Source organism: Danio rerio, chromosome 13 (genome assembly GCF_052040795.2).
Source record: "Danio rerio strain M-AB ecotype USA chromosome 13, GRCz13ab, whole genome shotgun sequence".
Lineage (NCBI taxonomy): Eukaryota > Metazoa > Chordata > Actinopteri > Cypriniformes > Danionidae > Danio > Danio rerio.
In genome coordinates, this window is record NC_141033.1 from 2,253,504 (window position 1) to 2,277,746 (window position 24,243).

Consider the following 24,243-nt stretch of genomic DNA (forward strand, 5'->3'; position numbering starts at 1 on the left):
AAAGTTCATTGTCATTTTTTTCTGTGGTGGTTCATTCTGCATTGGTGACCCCTGATAAATAGGGCACGACGCGGAAGTAAACTGAATAGATGAATTATTTTCTGTAAAGCGGCTTCTAGCCATGACATGTTCACATCAAAACTTTTATAAGAGATGTGTTTAATAATTGTCTCTTAAGTGGCTATTTAAAATACTTGTTACAGACATAGTGTCATTCTGTAACTGTTTTGCAGCATGTGAAATGTCCCAAACACTATTTTTAACTGTAATAAAATGGAAAAAAAAATAGTTTTTACTCTTTGATAGTAAAGTAAAAATAAATCTATATTAAATATGCATTAAAAACAGACAGGAAAAAGTGTTATGAAAATTTGGACCACAAGTCCACATATATGGACATCATTTTTCTCTAAAAGTACATCATCTCAAAAGATGATACTTAGATTTTTATTCTAATTAGGTTCCAATCATAGATATATACACTAGATATCGCATAGGGACCCTGAGCATGCGTCAATAGCGCCGCCACATTGGTACAGTGCTCCCAGGACAAATGTCACTCAACCGCACAAGTCAAGACAGTGTTATTATGTGAAGATGCGGGACTTTAGCGCTGTCTACAGGTGTAGAAATGAGCAAACAAAGAAATCAAAGCACAAAGGCAGAACATTTCATAGGTCAGATTAAGATTTTTTGTGTTTTTGTATGTTCTGAACTTTTGTGCTAATCAGCTAACGTTATTGATGATAACAGTCACTTACTGCATTCACCATACGGCAAAGCAGCTCCAGCTCGCACTAAACACTCGGCTTATGCTAGTTTTGTTGAATAAAATCAGCAAACAATGCAAAAGAAATAGGACAACGAGATGCTGCGCTGCCAGAAACTTGTGTTATTGTCTGCTAACGTTAGTGAAAGAGTCGTTCGGGGGATTCATTCTCAAACGAATCGCTCCCTCCGTCAGTATGAGGAGTGAAAGCAGGAGAGGAGCTGTGTTTCAGGACATGATTAGATCAGATTTAACAGGGAGGGTGAATAGTACATTTCTGTACACACAAACACAAGCTTTTTGTCAGGAATGCCCGTGCGGTCACTGATCCATCAATGTAGAAAAGTGATGTAAAATTAAAAGTTTCGTAATTAGAAAAAAAAATTACACACTAACATCCAGGAAAACTCCCGATCATAGATATATGTGTATATGTGTATATCTCTGGCTTTGGATGGCCACAGTCCTCCACTGTACCTTGGTCCCGCATTCATTTCAAAGGAGCGCTACCCTGTAGCAAGATGGCGGCGCTATTGACGCATTCCGTCCAATAGACAACAATAGGCCAGGCGACATCTAGTGTATATATCTATGGGTTCCAATAAGCCCAAATAGCGAAGAATAATAAAAAAACACATGTAAAAAAACACCTTAAACCTTGAGTGGTTAAAGACCATGGCTGCATCCGAAACCGCCTACTACTCAGTAGGTACTGCATTAGAATTTAAACGTACTACTCAGCCGTTAGAAAAGTATGTTCTATACAGTATAAATGTGAGAAGTATGAATGGAAATCGAACGTACTACATCCTCCATTTTGTCATGGTCACATGACCTACCTGCGTCAGTTGTGTCGCTTCTCTCCCATTCACGAATTCTCTCACGGGACATCATGGGATAGCGTGCATGGGATGCGCACTTTAGAATCTCGCCGGAAGTAGTAAGTCCTCCGGGTTCTTCTCGCATACTGATTTTCGAATTCTATGAATTCGGACATACTACTCGGCTCGCATGCTGATTTTAGCGTACTGTATAGTATGGAAGTATGCGGTTTCAGACGCAGCCCATGACTCCTTGTGTCAGTGCGAGTCTGAACAGCCACGCTGCGTGCCACAATAGTTTTAATAACTCACCTCCAATAACTGATCACTTTTATCTACCAATATTTAATAGAAATACACCAGTGCATTTCATTACTCTGAAAATCATTTCATAAATCATCCATTGCAAGATTAGGGACAGAAAAATAAAAACGCTCACCTTTCTTTTCACTGAAGTACTGATACTGAGAAAGATCCTCGCATTCAGGAAGACTCATTGGTAAAGGGACGTTCAGCAAGTCCATCACTGACTGCTCAGGAACCTGCAGATAAAGCCACAAATTACTCCTTTTCTCAAACGTGACTTGCTTTAGAGAAAGAATATATTAGCCACTGTTTTCCAAATAAAACCAGGACTAAACCGGATACTGATGCTAAAAAAAAAAAACTAAACTAAGATTACAAAAGCTGTGCAATTAAAATCAAATATAGCAACATTCTCAGTGTTTCCCAACCATGTTCCAAAAAGCACACCGACAGTACACATTTTCAACCCCTTCCTAACCAAACCCCAATCAGAACATTAGAAGAGACTCCAAAACCTGAAATGAATGGGTCAGATAGGAGAGACATCCAAAATATGTACTGCTGGTGTGCCTCCAGGAACAGGATTGGGAAACACTGGTCTACCTAACTGATCCAATGGAACTTATACTATAACATTCATTCATTAATTCATTCATTTTCCTTCAGCTTAGTCCCTGATTATCAGGGGTCGCCACAGCAGAATGAACCATCAACTATTATAGCATATGTTTTGTGCAGCGGATGCCCTTCCAGCCGCAACACAGCACTGGAAAACACCCATTCAGTCACATTCACACACACCCATACCCTACGGCCAATTTAGTTCACCCACTTCCCCTAAAGCGCATGTGTTTGGACTTGTGGGGGAAAACGGAGCACCCAGAGAAAACCCACGCCACTACGAGGAGAAAATGCAAACTCCACACAGAAACACATTTAAACCACAGTAGTCAACATTAAGCGGTCTTGATCCACTTCAAATGTTGACTACTGTACATTTTGGATATACTTATAAATGTTTGGAGAGAAACACCAGTCGCACTTGTTTTTGATGCACCGCTGTTATTGGCTCCTCCGTCACAGCTTTGCTCATCTTCACAAGAGACACGCTCGAGCTTTCTTTGTGTGTGGTTTTAATTCTCTTGGAATTCTTGGAGACGTTGAAGCTTTTCTTGCGTTTGGGAGGCTCCAGGTCGTAACTTAGATACGCTTCGAAAGACATGGAGGGATTTTCACAGATGTCCTCAAGCTTTCCTTGAATCTCCAGAGCTGTGGGTTTGTCTCTAGCCTTCCTCCTGTCTTTCTTGCAAGCATCTCCATTCTTATCTCTGGTTACTTTTAAAGACTTCTCAAGTTTCTTCTGTTTTTTTGTCACACCAGAAACACTCTCAGTTGTTTTGCTTTCATGCTTCTTTTCCTTGCTATGGTCTGATCCGTGAGTCCGTGAGCCCTGATTCAAACTCGAATCTTTCTTTGGCTCCTCATTATCACTATCTTCCCCATTCGAGATCATTTTATATTTACTAGACTTCGTTTTGCATTTGATGTCAACAATCGGTGATGATTTCTTTTCAGCTTTTGAATTGTCCAGTTTTGGCTTCTTTCTAGAATTGCTGCGGTCTGAAATACGGCTGTTCTCCTTTCTACGGCTTTCATTTTCTTCTTTATTGAGCTTGTCATTTTGGGTTTGGCAGTCTTCAGGGTTTCCTTCAGTCAAACTGCAAGGAATATATGTAAAAACATTGTTAAAAGACATGCACTACCTGACCAAAAGTCTTGTTGTCAATCCCAGTTGTAAGTAAATAACAACTTGACTTTAACTTGACTAGTTGATCATTTGGAAAAGTGGCAGAAGTTCAATTTTTCCTGATGAATCATCTGTCGAACTGCATCTTAATCATCACAAAAACTGCAGAAGACCTGCAGGAGCCAAGATTCTCATTGAAATCTGTCAAGTTTGGTAAAGGAGAAGTCATGGTTTGGGGTTACTTTCAGTATGGTTGTGTGCGAGAGATCTGCAACATCAACAGCCTGAGGTATCAAGACATTTGTGCTGCCCATTACATTACAAACCACAGGAGAGGGACAATTCTCCAGCAGGATAGCGCTCCTCTTACTTCAGCCTCCACATCAATGCTCCAGGTTGCTCAAGGTGCTCCAGGTTTGGCCAGCCCAGTCACCAGAAATGAACATTATTGAGCATGTCTGGGGTAAAATGGAGGACGCACTGAAGATCAATCCAAAGAGTCTTGATGAACTCTGGGAGTCCTGCAAGAAGCTTTCTTTACTGTCCTAATTAAACAATTAAATCAAGACATGATCATATTTTATTTTGGTAAAATAAACGTAATCTAGAGGCCTTTGCCTTTCATATAAGCCACTTTCTGATACCAAATGATCGACTAGAAGTCAAGTTATTATTTGTTGTTTCCTAAAACTTGGATAGGAGACAAGACTTTAGTTTATTATTTTTAATTATGAAGTAAATTATTGATTAGAATGAGCAGATGATACCTTAATGAGCCTTTTGGAACAAGTGCTTTCCAGCGGTTAACCAATACTTTTGCCACCTTTCCTGCTTCATCGTGCTTCCGGAAGGAATTGACAACTTTTCCGATTCCAGTTTCCTACAAAACAAAGCATGCATATTTATGGTTCACAAGACTAACAGTTTAAGAGTAAAAGGGTTTAATAAACACAACAGAGAACACTTACAGCAAGAATTTCAAGTGTGATGTCCAATACTTCAAGTTTATTCAAGATTTTCAGCAGCTGAAATAGAATGGGATCAATTAAATCATCCAAGACAAAGCATTAATTAACTTGTTATATGTTAAGCTATACTTTGCATTTTTTCCAACTAATATTAGAATTCCAACAAGCTGTTCTATTAGATTATGAATTACAATAGGGTGCAACTCTAATTATAAACAAAAATGTTCATCGCGATTGCAATTTCACCAGATGACTTGAACTGGGTCATAATTTTTTAACGATCGGGGGGATTTTTTAAGCAAGTGCAATTTGCATATTAAAGTTTTTAAAAAAAGCTACAAGCGAAAATAAAGAGAAAATAAGAGAAAAGATTTTAAAAATTCTTTAAGGTTTTCGGGAAAGTCGTTTTCAGGCACAGAAACAAATTAAATCAAATTATCAAAAGTAAAAATAACATTGAAAAAAAAAAGACTATAAATTCTTCATCATTTTAATAATTAAATGCATTTATTCTTTCTGAATTGCAGTTCACAACACGTAATTTGTGGAATCATTGTAAAGTCATTGCAAAGTGTTTTAATAATATAGCAGACATTTTATATTTAATTTATTTTATATTCAATTATTCTGTTCCTGTACCCAAATACTGTTAGACTTCCAAGAAAACCAAGAACTTCTGTTCATTTCATGTGTATCTTTGCTCTACTGTATCTATCTATGATTGAAATTATATTTTATTCAATACTCTACAAAATCATCCCATTCATTCATTCATTTTCCTTTGGCTTAGTCCCTTTATTTATCAGGTGCCACAGCGGAATGAACCGCCAACTAATCCAGCATGTTTTACACAGTGGATGCCCTTCCAGCTGCAACCCAGTGCTGGGAAACATCCATACACTCCAGCCAATAAAGTTATTCCAATTCCCCTATAGCGCATGTGTTTAAGAGTATATACAGGAATCAGAGAGTGAAATTCAATACTTTCAAGACCTCTTTTTAAGACTCTTTCCATACATTAACACCTTAAAACCACTTTAGGTTTCAACCGGAAACACTGGCGAGATTTTAACTTCCAGTATATTTATTAATGTAAGAAACTTATAAAAAAACTAAAACATCATTCACATATTGAATACATTAAATCTAGCTAATTCAGCAGGTTGGCGCTTATAGAACTGCAGAAGTATTAGTGTTGCCTCGGTTACTGCTGTAAACAAAGCAGCATGACATCAAATCTAGCAGGATTGCATTGATTTTATAAACTATGCAGCATCCTGATATCCACTGATTTAATTCAGGCAAACTTTAGCATACAACCATTCATTGCATAATCAAAAGTTACATCAAATTTATTACCTTGCAAAATGGCATTTAAAATTTTTAAATATTTTTTTAGGGGCCTTAAATTTCTCTACATTGATTTATCAACTTTTAATACTTTAAGACGCCGCGGACACCCTGTCTTTGGACTGTGGGGAACCCGGAGGAAACCCACACTGACACGGGAGAACATGCAAACTCCACACAGAAATGCCAACTGGCCCAGACGGGACACGAACCAGCGACCTTCTTGCTAACCACTGTCTCCAGGTTCATCCCAATCAATTGAAAACAATGATTTTTTTTTTCCAAAGACAGCGATTCAAGCCAGCAGATTTATACAGCAATACTGTTTATAAGAATCGCAGAAAAACTAAATATTGCAATGTAAAACATCTTTTAAATATCACACAGTCTCAGTAATAACGCTGAATCGAAACTATTAATATCACTTATTTATATATTCTAATAATCACAGATCAAAATAAGCAGTTTCATTTGTACACTGAATTATTGAATACATATTTTGACCTTTTCACATTTGTATTTGATGCATTGTAATACTTTCCTTGCACAAAACGCGTTCAATGCACATAAAATCCGACTTAAAATGTTCTAATAGGGAGATCTCATTGCTGAATTATAAATAAAATACTCAATTAAATTACAATAAATGACATCATCAAACGTTTCTAAAAATCTGTTGTGAATTTCATTAGAGGTTTTCTAAAAGTGGTCGGGATGTCCCACCCATGCACATGGCCGTCTCAAAATCGGACTTTGCTGAGTGAGCGCTCTGGTCTGGCACTATGTATGGAGAAACCTCAGCCAGGGGGCTATAAATGGGCAATGCAACAGTAACGCCCACTATCCCTACTAGTAAAACAGGAGATCCCGCACACGTGCAGTTGACAGGATGATGCATTGTGCAATCACAGCGAGCAGAATAATGGGTTGAAGATGCACTACGAAAGTGAGCGTGTTTCATGGTAAGCTGCTTTAGCAAAAGTAAAACCCCAGCACTGAAAACTGACTGACATACAACATGAGGGACAACTGCGGGTTTATTTTTAGAGAGGATCCTCCCCCACAAACACCTCCAGCTTTCCTGTCAACAGCTGCGGACATACACACTTCTCCATTCACAATAACGATATTTCTTAACCCTTGTGTACTGTTATGTTGGGGGGCTGTTTTTTCACCAATGGATTCCATTATAATGACATGTTTTGACAGCAAAGCCATGACAGCATATAATCATGCTCATTTTATGGGTCATTTAATGGCTTTTCGATGACAATTTAACCAATTCAGAAATAAAATTCCACAGAAAACACACATTACTTTGCCAAGTCTTAGATTTTTTTTACCTAAATGTTATTAGGAAAGATATATTTTGTGCAACATTTTATAGCTGGTTTTGATTTGTCAACTCAAATTTACCCCATTTACTCACACTCAATGTTCATAAATTTCTTTGTTCTCTAGAACAGTGGTTCTCAAACTGTGGTACGTGTACTAGAGGTCTGCATTCCCGCGGCTGTCCCGTGGGCGCCGCGGGACCCGACCAGATTTCTGCGGCGCGGGAATAAATTTCCGAATAAATCGCAGGAGCGGTCGGCAACGGGTTTAATTTGGGACGGGAGCGGGCTGTCTAGCAATATCTCGGATATTGCTATGCGAATGAGAGAGAGATCTTTGCCTGTGTGTGTGCTTGGTGCTTGTGTATGTTAGTGCGCGCGCACGAATGAGAGAGAGAGAGAGCTTTCCCAGATAGCAAAATACACTTGGGCCAGTTCCGGCTAGATTCCACTCGGCCCGGCTCCGGCTGCCGGACTCGGGCCGGATGCTTGTGGACTCACTGCCCGATTCCGGCCCTAATCAATCGGGCCAGATGCGGCGGCCGTAAGCGAGCCGGAATCGGCCCGAGAGTAATGTGCGCTGCGGCCCGGAGCTGGCGCGACTCAGTATTTATATACCTTTATATAAAACCTTTTGGTATTACATTGGTACTTGATACATGGTATCATAACCCTTTGAGTTGATATAACAGCAAACGGCTGTGTGTCTGCTTGGTGCTTGTGTGTTTGTTAGTGTGCGCGCGCGTATAAGAGAGAGAGCTTTGTCTGTGTGTGTGTGCTTGGTGCTGTGTGTGTGTTTATACAGACAGCTTGGCTGTCTGGACTGTATAGCTGGGTGATTTTCGGTTTTGTTCTCCCCCGCTCTTTAGCGGGATCGGGCGGCCAGAAAACGGGGTGGGTCGGGCAGCGGGAAAACAAATTGTTAATATAAGCGGGAGCGGGCGGGATTCAAAATTTAGTCCCGCGCAGATCTCTAACGTGTACCACTAGTGGTACGCGGGCTTACTTCTAGTGGTACGCAGAGTAATCACTGACCAAGGAAAGAAAAAATTTAAACATTTTTAATCATTTGATGCGTACGATAACACCAATGTGATAAGCATTGGCTGTTCTCTAAAGCCTACGATTAAAGAGCTGTGCTTAGAATGCTTACTTTAGTGCAGCAGCTGCTAAAAATTGAACCCACAGGCTATTAAAATGAGTAAGAACTGCAGCATGATGCGCTTATGTATTTCAGGCGTACCCAGTTAAAAAAATCGTAACTTTTCAGAATGCTGCACCGCAAATCACGTGACAAGAACCGACTGATCAGCTTCATATTTTGTATGGAATATAATTTAGTTAGACTAATTATCTCAGACAAAGAACAACCAAAAACTGCAGTGCTTTTTAATTTTTTCCATGAATAAAACTTGTATCAGAGTGCTGCAATGTTTTGTTAGCTTGACATCCTCTGAGAAAAATGGGTTCCCTAGTAATCTACATACACGTTTAGATTTCAAAAAGTTTTACAAATATGTCATATGTACATGCAATATATATTTCAACATTTATCAAAAATTGTATAAATATGAATATGACTCTACCTCGAACTGTGCAGTGCTGTAGCTGCTTAATTTGGCCAAATACACTACTTTATTTCAATACTTGTACTTTTGGTGTTACTTGGAGAGACCTTTTTTTTTTTTTTTGAGGTGGTACTTGGTGAAAAAAGTTTGAGAACCACTGCTCTAGAAAATAAAACAAACATTATGAAGTAGTAGTTTGAGGACTAAAGCAGCCAATGACATCCATAGTATAAAAAAATACTATGGAAGTCAATGGCTGTTTTTTTTTTTACGATTCTTCAGTATATCTTCCTTTGTTTGTGGTAAACGGGTATTGAAAAAGAATTGGGGTAAAGCTGGTTTGAAGCTGATTAAAGTCAGTTTTATATTCACACATTTGGACTCTCAATTATATAATTTCAGACAATTTTCAGACAACATTGCTCAGTTGTTTTGAAGTCATACTTGCATGCCATTTCAGACCCGATATTCAAAGTATCATGGTGAACAATACAGGGAGCTTCTCAAAAGTTCTCACTGAATGAATTTTAACGTTACCTCAACTGAAAAAGAGAAGGACGAGTAAATGAGCATTTAATTTTTTGGGTGAACTACCCCTTTAAGCTATCAAACAAACTTAAAATGGGTACAAATAGCCTAATAAGGGAATATTAAACGTATTATATGTATAAAAAACTTCGCAAAGCAGTCTAAATTTAATTTATTGAACTGAACAATTTATTTAAAACCTTGTAGATCATGAAATAAAGCCTTTTGATTTCTAATTGGCAGTGTCTGAGGAAAGAGAAAGCCAACATAGCATGGACAACAAACCACATCTTCCTCCTACCGTGTGTCCATCATTACATTCCTTCAGCTGACGTTTCAATTGCAAAACCTTTTTCACATCAGCTGCGGCCATGTCGGCTCCTCACGCGCCAAACCTGCACTTGTTTAAACCGCGCCATATTTCTTTCGTCAGCTTTATGGGCGGAGACGGAAAGTGGATGTGGGATATACTACCTGGTTGGAAAAGCCTCACAGGATCCATACACACAGTTAAAACCCCTCGTGAAGGCGTCAACGGCTTACAGGTTCAAGCAACCACGCTTCATGGTCAGATTGTACTCATATCTTCGATTAAATCTTCAGCACACTGAAGTGACAAAACTAGCGACTGTACGTTTGTTGTTGCGTGTCTGCGCATGCGCCAATGTTGCTGTGTAGCAGCATAAAACATTATATATATATATATATATATATATATATTTTTTTTAAATCATTACTAAAGTTTATTAAGTCGCAGAATGCGAAATAGGCTAGTTAAATTTTGCCAGCTGAACATTTAATTTTTATTATTTATTTTAAACTAGCGAATTCTTCTTGGAAATTGTACATTATATTGCGTAATTTAATGTCACCCATCTAGGACCACAGAGTTTTTTTGGTTTGTTAAAATAGGAGAATATTTGGCGATTATACAACTATTTGAAAATGTGAGGGTGAAAAAAATACAATAAACATTAAATATTATTGATATTAAAAATAAAATAGGCCTATTTTTATTATTATGATTATTTAGTTTATAGGGGTGCAGAATGCGAAATGGGCCAGGCTAGTTAGCTAAATGTAGCCAGCTGAACATTAGCTTATAAATATATTAGCCTATTTATTTTTGTTTGTTTAAATACTGAGGGAATTTTATAAATAAAGGAATGCAAACAGACCAGGCATTTTTAAGGTTCATCAGGCACAAAATTTATCCTGTATATTGACATTGTCTCGTGACGCGAGAATGTGAGGGTGAAAAAATACAATACAAATTCAATATTATAATAATATTGATAATAAAAATATAATAGGCCTATTTTTATTCTTATTATTAATGATAATTCAGTTTTATGGGGTTGCAGAATGCGAAATGGGCTAGCTAGGCTAATTAGCTAAATGTAGCCAGCTGAACTTATAAATATATTAGTCTTTTTATTTTTTGTTTGTTTAAATAATGAGGACATTTTATAACCAAAGTAAATGCAAACAGACCAAGTTATTTGAAGTTCATCAGGCTACTTGTCAAAAAGTATGCTGTATGTTGTCTCATGAGAATGAGACAACACGAGAATGTGAGGGTGAAAAAAAAAGGCTAAGCTAATTAGCTAAATGTAGTCAGCTGAACACTAGCTTATAAATATATTTTCCTATTTATTTTTTGTTTGTTTAAATAATGAATAAATTTTAAATCATTAAATATTAAATCCTTATTATAATAATATTAATTTTCTTTTCGGCTCAGTCCCTTTATTAATCTAGGGTCCCCACAGCGGAATGAACCGTCAACTTATCCAGCATATGTTTTACGCAGCGTATGCCTTTCCAGCTGCAACCCATCACTGGTAAATATCAATACACGCACACACACACTACGGACAATTTTGTTAGCATATCCAATTTACCTCCACATGTCTTTAGACTTGTGGGGAAAACGGAGCACCCGTAGGAAACCCACGCCAACGTGGGGAAACCATGCAAACTCCACACAGAAATGTCAACAGACCCAACTGAGGCTCGAGCACCGACCTTCTTGCTGGGAGGCAATCGTGCTACCCAGTTTAATGGGGTTGCAGAATGTGAAATGGGCTAGGCTAATTGTAGCTAAATGTAGACAGCTTTATAAATATATTTTATTATATTATTTTAATATAATAAAATAATAATTTATTATTTTATTTTATGTTTGTTTGTTTGTTTAAGTAATGAGTAAGATTTAAACTGAAGTAACAGACCATATATTTTTAGGTTCATCATTAATTCTGCTAGATATTGTCATTGTCTTGTGACGCGAGAATCTAACCAAGTATGTGCAGCAAGTAGCCAAATATAGTTTCGAATTTGTGCGTTAAACTATTTTATTTAATTTAAACTCCTTCTAAAAGCATGCTAGGCTACTTTATGAGCGTCCCGCTGAAATGCACCGGAGAGAAGGAGGAGTTAAAGTTCAGTCTAACCGGAGCCCTGAGTAGCTCCTCTCTCTCCTGCACTCTCTCTCCGAGGTGCAAGTCTGTCTTTCTCCTGCACCCACTTCATCTCCACATCGGTAAGGCTATTATATCCTCTTTAAAATACGTATTCTGTTGTTATTTTGCAGCACTTTCAACACAGAATTATCTAATCAAACCCATTTTGGCTTAATACATTTCTTGAACTTTGATAGCACTGCTTGAGTTGCTAGTCCTAAATTAAAGGCCTTTTATTGGCATCAGTGGTACCATGAAAAACTTTGAACATTTATAAGACATTTTCCTTCTAAAAGAGGTTGTTTTGTTGGTTATTTAGATTATTATATATTTAAATTGTTTGATTATTGCATATTTTTACCATTAGAAACAATCGCTGTGTTCTTTGAGTAACCTAAACTGCAATTACAGCATAAAAATCACCTGAATAAACTTTATATTCATATTTTTAAGGCTCTTGAGGTCAGAATTTTCACTTGGATATTAAAAATCTGAAAGTAGAACTTAATAAATAATGTAAATAAATAAAATAGCTGCTGGTGGTAATTAAAGGTTTTGTCCTGAATGCTTGGGAATATGCATTCACAAATAAATATGTACAGTGTGAACAGCATGTAGACCCTAGTTAAATGATTTTATTTTCAAATATATAAATGAATACCACACAAAGAAAGTATGTTTTAGTACTGAAAGGACAAATGTGGTTAAATGACTTGCAGTCTATAAAAGGAACCTGAGAGCAATGGTACTCTGCCTTTCTATTCTCGGCCGTAGTTGTGATAACTTGTGACAGATGCAAAGAGAGGAATGCTGAGGTGATAGCAACCCTTAAGAGTTAATTTTAGTATTTAAGGAGCATTAGGCAAGAGCTTTACACGTCCTGATGACTTTAGGTTTACCATTATTCATTCGTTTTTTAGTCTTATAAATTAGTTTTGTTAGGGTAACCCCAATAGTTAAGCATCATCAGCACACGTGGTTTTGAAATAGGAGACGTCTATTCACACTACAGGCTTTAGAGGAGTACTTCAGGCAAACAATCTGTTGTAGTGTTGCTTGAAATGGTTGTATAATTTAATTTAATAGTATTTTGGTTTAATTTATTGATAAGAAACAGCATTGGAAAGTGTCTTAGGAGGATCTCTTCCTCAATATTGAATGCATATTGTTGCATAAATCGTTGAACTAACACTAAATCTTGCTTTTAAATATTTGGGAGATGTGCATTTATATAGTTTGACCAATCAAAGCCTGAATAATACAATATAGTGTGCTTTCACACTAGCACTATTAGTCTTTTAAACTAGTTTTGTTAGGGTAACCCCAATAGTTAAGCATCATCAGCACACATGGTTTTGAAATAGGAGACCTCTATTACTACACTACAGGCTTTAGAGGAGTACTTCAGGCTGACAATCTGTTGTTGTGTTGCTTGAAATGGTTGTTAAATTTAATTAAATAGTATTTTTGTTTAGCTTATTAACGAGGAACAGCATTGTAAAGTGTCTTAGGAGGATCTCTTGCTTAATATTGAATGGATATTGTTGCATAAATTTGTCGAATGAACATTAAATCTAGAGGAATTGAATAGGTTAAATTGGTCGTAGTGTATGTGTGAGTTTGTGTGTGAATGAATATCTATAGGTGTTTCCCAGTACAGGGTTGCAGCTGGAAGGGCATCCGCTGTGTAAAACATTTGCTAGACAAGTTGTTGGTTCATTCCGCTGCGGTGACCTCTGATAACTTAAAAGACTAAGCCGAAGGAAAATTAATGTATAAATAGAACAGCCGACACTGAAAATACATTGATAGTTAAAATGTCTTTTTCAAAAATAAACTCTTGGGGTATTACTACAAGTCAAATAGTCTTAAAAACAAAATTATGCTTGATGCAATTGTTGTGTTAACCCATTTCTGTGTCAAATATGGACAAACCCAATGTCTGGGTTAAAAAAAAAGTGTTATTTAAATTGAATAGAAACCAAAATGTCCATAATTGTCCCAACACTGGGTTAATTATTGTGGCAAGTTAATTATACTTTGCATTATCATGTATAAAATGTTCTGTTTATCTAAGTGTACATTTTGACCTTTATTTTGGTGATGACCAAAATATGTTCAAGGGGACCTATTATGCCCCTTTTTACAAGACGTAAAATCAGTCTCTGATTTCTCTAGAGAGGTGTGTGTGTGAAGTTTCAGCTCAAAATACCACACAAATAATGTTTTGTAACTCTCTGAATCTGCCTACTTCTGATTTTGGTGACTGTCGCTTTAAATTCAAATGAGATTGTGCTCTTTTCAAAAGAGGGGGCGGAGCTACAGATGCCTCTGCATCAGCATAGTGGCAGATACAAAAACAAGGGCTGTTTCTCAATATGTGTTCTTCAGCGGTCTTGCGTCCACGTGTAACGTCATCATCAGCTGCCAAAGTTCAGTTCCAATACTCAAGACCGCAAGAACAGAGGATGCACGAAACCTCCCGGATGTGATCTTGATATCGAGAACGCACTGATGCAGACTTGAGCACCGAACTTGCTCTGGACGTCCCAGAAGTCCTTGCGACTTGAGATGGGAAGAGCAGCATTTTATCTAGATTTTTTATTAAAGTTCAGAGATTTTAATTATTTACGTCAGGAGTTTCTCTAAATGACACGGTGAAAGTAAACATTAACAGGAATATCTCAATAAAGGAATAAACACATTAAGGGTGTTTGTTTGCTGAAATCCGTATTAAAGTCTGTTTTATTTATATTGTGCAGAGTATATTGATAATAGCAAGGCAGTGGCGCAGTAGGTTCGAATCTCGGCTCAGTTGGCGTTTCTGTGTGGAGTTTGCATGTTCTCCCTGCCTTCGCGTGGGTTTCCCCCACAGTCCAAAGACATGCAGTACAGGTGAATTGGGTAGGCTCAATTGTCCGTAGTGTATGAGTGTGTGTGTGTGTGAATGTGTTTGTGGATGTTTCCCAGAGATGGGTTGCGGCTGGAAGGGCATCCACTGCGTAAAAACTTGCTGGATAAGTTAGCCGTTCATTCCGCTGTGGCGACCCTGGATTAATAAAGGGACTAAGCCGACAAGAAAATGAATGAATGAATGAATATTGATAATGTTTTTATGCAAAGTATATATTTTGAAAAGGGGGGAAACAATAAATCGTTGTATGAATGCTGTAATGTTTAAATAATTTACCATTTAAAATGCGTAAAGGTCACGTGACCATCAGGAAGAACGCAGCATCTCATTTCTCAAAGGACGCGTTCTCTGCCCTCGCGGTCTCCTGAGTTCGTCCTGAGGACACCTGGCAAGACCGCTCTCCACAAGAATGCAAGTTCGTTCTCTGCGTTCTTGGAATTGAGAAACAGCCAAGACTAATGTCCTTTGCTAATGAGGGAGACATAGTCACCAGTGGGCGGGGCTTTCCCTCTCTGATGACACGTACAAAGAGAGAACGTCAATTAAAGTATTTCTTCAGACTGTTTTTATTAGGTGTGATTATAAATGTATAAATTGTTACCATTAGAGGTTATAGTCACACACTACCACACAACTTCTTATAAAAGTGATTTTCCATAAAAGTTCCCATTTAATTCCGATGTTCTCATTCTTCCCTTTAGGTCTTGGCTGTGACCCATCACTACAGTCATGGCACCCAAAAAGAACAAGGCGGCTAAGAAGAGCAAAGCCGATATCAACGAGATGACGATCATGGTCGAGGACAGCCCCTCCAACAAAATCAACGGGCTCAACACGCTCCTGGAGGGCGGAAACGGCTTTAGTTGCATCTCCACCGAAGTCACCGACCCCGTCTATGCACCAAACCTCCTGGAGGGTCTGGGCCACATGAGGCAGGACAGCTTCCTCTGTGACCTCACGGTAGCAACCAAATCCAAGTCCTTCGACGTTCACAAAGTAGTGATGGCATCCTGCAGCGAGTACATCCAAAACATGCTCCGGAAGGATCCGTCTCTAAAGAAGATTGAGCTCAGTGATTTATCCCCAGTTGGTTTGGCTACAGTCATCACTTATGCCTATTCTGGAAAACTGACCCTGTCTCTATACACCATCGGCAGCACTATATCTGCAGCCTTGCTCCTCCAGATCCACACTTTGGTGAAAATGTGTAGTGATTTCTTAATGCGTGAGACTAGCGTGGAGAATTGCATGTATGTGGTCAACATTGCCGACACGTACAATCTAAAAGAGACGAAGGAAGCTGCTCAGAAGTTCATGCGGGAGAACTTCATTGAGTTCTCCGAGATGGAGCAGTTCCTCAAACTCACCTACGAGCAAATTAACGAGTTCCTCACAGACGACTCACTTCAGTTGCCTTCAGAGCTCACGGCTTTCCAGATCGCAGTCAAGTGGTTGGATTTTGATGAAAAGAGGTTGAAGTACGCTCCTGATCTGCTGTCCAACATCCGTTTTGGCACCATCACCCCCCAGGATCTTGTTAGTCACGTGCAGAACGTTCCCAGGATGATGCAGGATGCCGAGTGCCACCGTTTGCTGGTCGACGCCATGAATTACCACCTGCTGCCGTTCCAGCAGAACATCCTTCAATCCCGGAGGACCAAAGTTCGTGGAGGTCTCCGAGTTCTGCTTACTGTTGGCGGACGGCCTGCGCTGACCGAAAAGTCTCTCAGCAAGGACATTCTCTACAGGGACGAGGATAATGTCTGGAACAAGCTGACGGAGATGCCTGCTAAGAGCTTCAATCAGTGTGTGGCCGTTTTGGACGGTTTCCTTTACGTGGCTGGAGGAGAAGACCAGAATGATGCAAGAAACCAGGCAAAGCATGCAGTCAGCAATTTCAGCAGGTAAGATTATGCATCGTTTTGGTTATGAAACTGTTTATTGTCGGCTAGGCATGAAATATTGCATTGAATTAGTGTCCAAGTTCAACATCCAGAATTGGGCTCAGATGCAAAACAAAATTCCCACCAAGCAATGTTGTGTTTTATAGGTATATAATAGACAGTGGTGCTCAACCCTGCTCCTGGAGATCAAACTTCCTGCAAAGTTCCGCTCCAACCCTGATCAAACACACCTGAACCAATTAATTAGGACCTGAACAGCACTTGATAATTACAGGCAGGTGTGTTTGATATGGGTTACAACTGAAATCTGCAGGAAGGTCGATCTCCAGGAACAGGGTTGGTCACACCTGATCTAAGATGTCTAACAATAATCTAAATATAGGGTAGTCATCAAATGGATACTCATATCTCTGGCCCACACAATCAGATTTTGCTTGGCCCACATACCGCAGTGAATTATGGTACATGACTGGACCAAGTCTGGCATTCAGTCAAGGGCCAAACAAGGATCTAGGCCAAGTCTCAGCCAAGGTAAGAACCCATAACTGAGCCTGTACTGGGCCAGATATGTTGGTGTCTCACGACTGCTATGAAGTTGATAAACCCATGAATCATTGCGCTTTTGGCTTGCTATGGGTGTGCTTTTTCTCAAAGTGACCTGATTGGTCGATTAATTGTTCTTTATTTAAAATAATATAAATGTATTTTAAATGTGGGTCAGGATAGGCCAAGCTTACATGCCCTCGATATCAATTATTAACATCTGGGTCAAATACTACATTTTACTTTTGGCCCAAGTATTGTGTGCCGCCTTAAAGATGGTGCCACCTCTGCCAAACACAGGCCATGTTTGGCCCACATGTTGTATGCCAGTGCCGGATGAATGCCTGCTGTGCCAGATTTATGCCAAATCTGGGCCAGAGTTCTTTGCTGCCTGGGTAGTAATAAATGACTACACATAGGAAGTCTAATCTAATCCAGGGATGCCCAAACTCAGTCCTGTAGGGCTGATGAGTTTAGCTAAAAAACCCAACTAGACACACGTGAACCAGCTAATCAAGCTCTTAAGCTGTGGTCACACTAGAGTTTGAGCATGCAAAATTCTGTCGTACGGCTCTGTGAAAAGGGGCGGATTAAACAAGATGATTAGACATTTAAAAAAGAGAAAGGTCCAGAAAGGTCATGTTTTGATCAATGATTGGTCTCACGCAGTCAAGTTATGCTATTTCTCAGGTCAGAGTTCACCAGGCTTGAACTTTCTGACGCAGCGATCTGCCAAACTTGCCGGATTACCTTGCATTTCTAGTCTGACGCATTCACGCGGGTATGAATGAAAATCTATGGGGAGAAAAGTCCAGTGTGGCCGCAGCTTTAATAGGAATACTAGAAACTTCCAGACAGGTGTGTTGGGGCAAGTTTGAGCTAAACTCTACACCGGCCCACCTGGATTGAGTTTGGGCACGCCAGGTCTAATCTGTCCATTTCAGGGGTTCCCACTCCTGTTCCTGGTGTTCTACCTTCCTGCAGAGCTCAGCTGCAAACTTGATCAAACACACCTGTCTTTAATTACCAAGTTCTCTTTCAGATCCTTCTTAAGCCGCGGTCACACTGGGCTTTTCCTCCCATAGAGGAGTCCGTTCATACGTACGCGAATGCGGCAGACCGGAAACGCAGTATCATGCATTAGGTTTCGCACGTTGCTGCGGTGCAAAGTTCAAGCTTGGTGAACTCTGACCTGCGAAATCGCATCACTTGACTGCGTCAGAACAATCGAGGATCAAAACATGACATCTCTGGACAGAAATTTAAAACACGGAGCAATCGCTCGCTTTTAAAAATGTGTAATAAACTTTTATTTTATATTTTATTTTATAATAAACGTTTAATTTATTCATTGCTTAATGTGACCCATTCATTGCTTAATGAGACCCTTTTCACAGCGCTGCAAGACAGAATATCGTATGCTCAAACTCTAATGTGACCGCAGCTTTAGTTGGTTTAGTTGTGTTTGATCAGGGTTAGAGCTGAACTCTGCCGTAAGGTAGATCTCCAGGAACAGGCCTGCAACCCCTGGTCTATTTGATGACTTTTCTAGTTTTGGATTATTGTCTACAGCCCAGATTTTGCTTAGTTTTAGCCAAGACGTCTACATTTAGATATCTCTATTAAACAGAAAATTTCTTGGTGGGTACATTAAAAATGTATGTTCACGCAATAAACTTGAACTCTGCAAGTTTATACTTCAGCAGACCAGCATGCAGACATTAGGGGTGCAACAATGTGGTGCATGACACAAAAAAACTTCTTGAAACTTCTGGCTTTGTGTACTTCAAATTTTATTGAAACTATATTTATTCTCAAACCTTAAAATATTCACCTTTTGTTGATACCAGAATAAAACTTTACTAGGCATTATAATCCCTGTTGAAAAAACAGCATATCCTGGTCTGTACTGAAGCATGGCTGCTGGTTTAAGATGTTCCTTAGCTGGTCATTTGCAGATTTAAGTTAGTTCTAAGCAGCTACTAGCTCCTATTTATAACCAGCTTAAACAAACTCAATCAGGAGCTATGCTCCATACCTAACATCATACCTTAACATTATTTAATGGTGTTTTAATGGCAAGAATCATTGCATTTTGTACCTTTACAAAAGTGTGTTACCTGCAGACTGTGCTCTAGATTAGTGTTTAACAGTAAACGGCACTCTAGGCTAGTTTTAACAGTAAATGGTGCTCTAGGCTAGTGTTTAATCATACAGTCAAATGCTTACGAGGAAGAACTTGTGTGTTCGGTTGAGCCATGTGAGTTGGCTTTTATGGCACAAGATTAATGTAAACATACTTATAAACCTTTCCTAAGTTTATTAATGATTATTTTAGGTCAAAGTGGTATTTGTAAAGAAGTAGAGTACGGTTGTCTGTAAAGCATAAAGCGCCTTCTGTTGTTAAAAACCAAACTCAGAATCGATTTAAGAGAGAATAGTGATGCATTTTGAAAATATGAAACACAGAATTCATTTCTCAAATTATTTTTTAGCCACAGGTCTAAATATTTGTACATTGACATGTTTATATTAAAGTGAGGCATCGCATTTCTCTCATCAGATACGACCCCCGATTCAACACGTGGATCCACCTAGCCAACATGATTCAGAAGCGTACTCATTTCAGCCTCAACACCTTCAATGGTCTGCTCTTCGCCGTCGGGGGCCGTAATTCTGATGGCTGCCAGGCGTCTGTCGAGTGCTACGTCCCATCCTCAAACCAGTGGCAAATGAAAGCCCCAATGGAAGTCCCTAGATGCTGCCATGCCAGCTCAGTTATCGATGGCAAGATCTTGGTTAGCGGTGGTTACATAAACAACGCCTACTCTCGAGCCGTCTGTTCCTACGACCCATCCACTGATAGCTGGCAGGATAAAAACAGCCTGAGCAGCCCGAGAGGATGGCACTGTTCGGTGACCGTCGGAGATCGTGCTTACGTGCTCGGCGGCAGTCAACTGGGCGGACGTGGAGAGAGAGTAGACGTCTTGCCTGTTGAATGCTATAACCCTCACTCTGGCCAGTGGAGCTACGTTGCCCCCTTGCTGACGGGAGTGAGCACTGCAGGCGCTGCCACCTTGAATAACAAGATCTACCTCTTGGGCGGCTGGAATGAGATTGAGAAGAAGTACAAGAAATGCATTCAGGTTTATAATCCTGATCTTAACGAATGGACTGAAGATGACGAATTGCCAGAGGCTACGGTTGGTATCTCGTGTTGTGTCGTCACCATCCCCACACGCAAAACACGAGAGTCGAGGGCCAGCTCGGTGTCATCCGCACCAGTTAGTATATAAGCAGAGAGAGAGAGAGTGGTGGGTAAATGTATTTGAGTTGCTAAAGGTCAATTTATACTTCTGCGTCAAGTAGGTGCAGTGTTCTGACAATCTGTGCTACCTCCTCAGAATGTGCCATGGGGAGCTCAATCTATCATGTTTCATAAAAAAAATCAGAGGTAGCTCATCTTGTCAGCTTCAAATGTCTGTCAGAATGAACAACCACCTTAAATAAGGGTGTAGGAACAGGGAAAGCTCATCTTGTCAGCTTCATCTGTCTATCGCAATGAACTACTACTTTCAGTAAGGGTGTAGGAACAGAGGTAGCGCATCTTGTCAGCTTCAAATGTCTATCCGAATGAACTATCACCTTAAATAAGGGTGTGGAAAGAGGGGTAGTGCATTTTGAAAACTACTAATGTCTATCTTAAATAACTACCACCTTTAATAAGGGTGTAGGAATAGGGGTAGGGCATCTTGTCAACTTAAATGTCTATCGGAATGAACTACCACCCTAAAAAATGGTGGAGGAACAGGTGTAGCGCATCTTGTCAGCTTTAAAGGTCTATCTGAAGGAACAACCACTTTAAATAAGGGGTAGGAACAGGGGTAGTGCATCTTGTCAGCTTCAAATGTCTATCTCAATGAACTAACACCTTAAACAAGGGTGTAGGAACAAGGGTTGTGCATCTTGTCAGCTTCAAATGTCTAACGGAATGAACTACCACCTTAAATAAGGGTGTAGGAACAGGGGTAGTGCATCTTGTCAACCTCAAATGTCTATTCGAAGGAACTTCCACCTAAAATAGGGAGTGTAGGATCAGGGGTTACGCATATTGTCAACTTCAAATGTCTGTCAGAATGAACTACCACCTTAAATAAATGTGTATGAACAGGGCAGCACATCTTGTCAACTTCAAATGTCCATCGGAATGAACTACCACCTTAAATAAGGGTGTAGGAACAGGGGTAGTGCATCTTGTCAACCTCAAATGTCTATTCGAAGGAACTTCCACCTAAAATAGGGAGTGTAGGATCAGGGGTTACGCATATTGTCAACTTCAAATGTCTGTCAGAATGAAATACCACCTTAAATAAGGGTTTGGGAACAGGGGTAGCTCATCTTGTCAGCTTCAAATGTCTATTTCAGTGAACTACCACCTTAAACAAGGGTTTAGGAACAGGGGTTGCGCTTCTTGTCACCTTTAAATGTCTATCGGAACGATCTATCACCTCAAATAAGGGTGTAGGAACAGGGGTAGTGCATCTTGTCAACCTCAAATGTCTATCCGAAGGAACTACCACCTAAAATAGGGAGTGTAGGATCAGGTGTCACGCATATTGTCAGCTTTAATGAACAGGGGTAGTGCATCTTTTCAGCTTCAAATGTCTATCTCAATGAACTACCACCTTAAACGAGGGTGTGGGAACAGGGGTAGCGCATCTTGTCAGCTTCAAGGTCTAACTGAATGACCTACCACCTTAAATAAGGGTGTGGGAACAGGGGTAGCTCATCTTGTCGGCTTCAAATGTCTATTGGAATGAACTACCATCTTAAATAAGAGTGTAGGAACAAGGGTAGTTCATTCAGTTACATTTTTGAAGCTGACAAGATGGACTACCCCTGTTTCCCTTATTTAAGATGGTAGTTCATTAAATAAGGGTTTAGGAACAGGGGTAGTGCATCCTGTCAACTTCAAAGGTCTAACTAAATAAACTACCATTTTAAATAACGGTGTGGGAACAAGGGTAGCATCAAAGGTCTAGCTGAATGAACTACCACTCTAATAAACAATGAACAAATATCAAATAGTGCATCCTATACACATTTTAAAGGATTCTACATCCTTATTTAGGGTTGTAATTCATTCAGATAGACATTTAAAACTGACAAGATGTGCTACCCCTGATTTTTTTGATGAAACATGACTACCAGTAGCACATTCTGAGGAGGTAGCACAGATCCGGCAAAGCTTCATCACACACTTTGGTCGTGCACACTTCACCATACCAAATAAATGCAACTACATATTTCCGTGATGTGGAATGCAAGGTCTGTGATTGGTCAGATTTGGTAGAGATGACAAAATGTGGGCGGGGCCGACAGTTGTGAGAGAGAGGCAAGTGTTTAACAAGTGTCAAGTCCTATGGAGGAGCACTGTATGGATACGTTTGTTTTGTTTACTCTGTGATTAAAGTTATTAAACGTTCCTGTGGTTTCCCGCCTCTTTCTTCTTTCAATGAGTGGGAGTTTGAGCTACTTATACAGTAGCACTGCACACATTTTTGGCGTAAACCCAAAACACAAAGAAGTTAGACAGTGTTGAACAGAAACTCTACTGCCGACTAGTGTCCACTAGGTGTTATTGCAGAGCAGAACAGACAGAATGCTCACTCACTTACTATCCTTTGACTTAATCCCTGATTTTGTAGTGGTTGCCACAGAGGAATGAACCACCAATTACTCTTGCATAAGTTTTATGTGGTGGAAACAGACAGGATGCAAAAGTATAAATATTCATGACGTACGATACAATGATCACTTGACGCAGAAGTATAAATCAGGCTTTAATATAACAGAGGACACATTTTGATTGTAATATTTGTTAAAAGTTTACTTTTCACACAGATGCTATATTAAAATAATTGTATAAAGTCGTGGCAATCTTGGGTTTTTAAATGCCACAATTGTATACAAATTACCAATTTTTTAGAGTAAGGCACTATTTGAAAAAAAATTAAATAGATAAAGAATATTAAAAATAAGGACTGATGTATTGTAAAGATGGTTCATAGGTTGTGGGAAGATAGAAAGTGAGAGATTTGTCTTGGAGGTAGATTTATAAGCTTATAACGTTAAAGAAAACGCATACAAAAAACTCACATCTGTAGATGATAACAGTCATCAATTTTACTGGGATTATTATTTTTGTTTTTATTACATATATATATATATATATATATATATATATATATATATATATATATATATATATATATATATTTATATATATATTTATATATATATATATATATATATATATATATATATATATATATATATATATATATATATATATATATATATATATATTATTATTTTTGTAAATGCCAAGCAGGCACACAACATCATAAAATGTTAATATTAGGTTAGATTTAGGTCGTGATGTCGGGTAACTAAAGTTCAATGTCTAGCCAGCATCAATGGATGTTATTTTGATGTCCAATAACGACGTCAAAAGACGTTGATATTTGGTTGATTCTAGGTTGTGTTGTAAAGTGATCAAACGTGGAGCCAACATATTAAACCAACATCAAATTGATGTCAAATACTGACTTTTATCAGTCAGGTATGGTGTTGGAATATCAAGCCAGTTCCATGCGTGTTCATTAATAAGAAAAGGTCAGGAGAGGGTTTTCTTCAATGCCAAAAGTATTAGTAATTTATTAGATACAAATGAATAATTCGGTGACAGAGCTCTGGGTTACGTTACCTCAATGCAATACAAGAATTACATTCAAGAGGTTCGTAACTAACATACATTTCCCTGACTCCAGCATATATACACAACTGATATTAACAGCTGGAGTTTTGGTCACGTCATTCTGCAGTGAGTGTTGCACCCAGACATACTTCCTCTTTCTGCAACCCTTCTCTGGATACCAGAACTGAACAATTACGTGCATCTGCAATATATTTCACAACTTCTGTAGCAAGGGCCCCCGCACTATATTCATTATTCTGCTATTT

General features: G+C 39.0%; 2 protein-coding genes across 14 annotated transcripts in view; one reads left to right on the forward strand and one right to left on the reverse strand.

The window, feature by feature from the left end:
* The window catches only part of eloal (elongin A, like), a 40,504-nt gene that overhangs the window by 10,372 nt on the left and 5,889 nt on the right, over positions 1–24,243 (reverse strand). For 2 of the 12 annotated variants that reach the window (NM_001444279.1, NM_001444278.1), the window contains exons 1-5: positions 9,866–10,049; positions 4,612–4,668; positions 4,411–4,523; positions 2,939–3,614; positions 2,030–2,132 (exon numbers count right to left, since the gene is read on the reverse strand). In NM_001444279.1, the coding sequence (NP_001431208.1) occupies positions 2,030–2,132; positions 2,939–3,409 (574 nt within the window). In that variant the 5' untranslated portion in view covers positions 3,410–3,614; positions 4,411–4,523; positions 4,612–4,668; positions 9,866–10,049. Of the gene's footprint in view, positions 1–2,029; positions 2,133–2,663; positions 3,845–3,960; positions 4,189–4,410; positions 4,524–4,611; positions 4,669–9,692; positions 9,799–9,865; positions 10,050–24,243 lie in introns of those variants that run through there. The other 10 variants (NM_001288658.2, NM_001444275.1, NM_001444277.1 and 7 more) reach the window with 8 other exon arrangements.
* klhl31 (kelch-like family member 31) lies at positions 11,866–22,702 on the forward strand. Of its 2 annotated transcripts, XR_015505068.1 has the most exons (4): positions 11,872–11,936; positions 15,472–16,674; positions 19,781–20,586; positions 22,446–22,702. XR_015505068.1 is itself a non-coding variant. In NM_001003727.4 (3 exons), exons 2-3 carry the CDS (start codon positions 15,500–15,502, stop codon positions 20,511–20,513), a joined length of 1,908 nt encoding a protein of 635 aa, NP_001003727.1. In that variant the 5' UTR covers positions 11,866–11,936; positions 15,472–15,499; the 3' UTR covers positions 20,514–22,702. The 2 variants fall into 2 exon arrangements, 1 of the variants encoding a protein (NP_001003727.1); NM_001003727.4 differs by having other exon boundaries at positions 11,866–11,936; positions 19,781–22,702.

Bases quoted from the DNA above. Each gene is read 5' to 3' on its own strand.
- klhl31 (NM_001003727.4), top strand. From the start codon at position 15,500: ATGGCACCCAAAAAGAACAAGGCGGCTAAGAAGAGCAAAGCCGATATC. The intron at 16,675-19,780 runs GTAAGATTATGC...TTCTCTCATCAG, and splicing joins GCAGTCAGCAATTTCAGCAG to ATACGACCCCCGATTCAACA.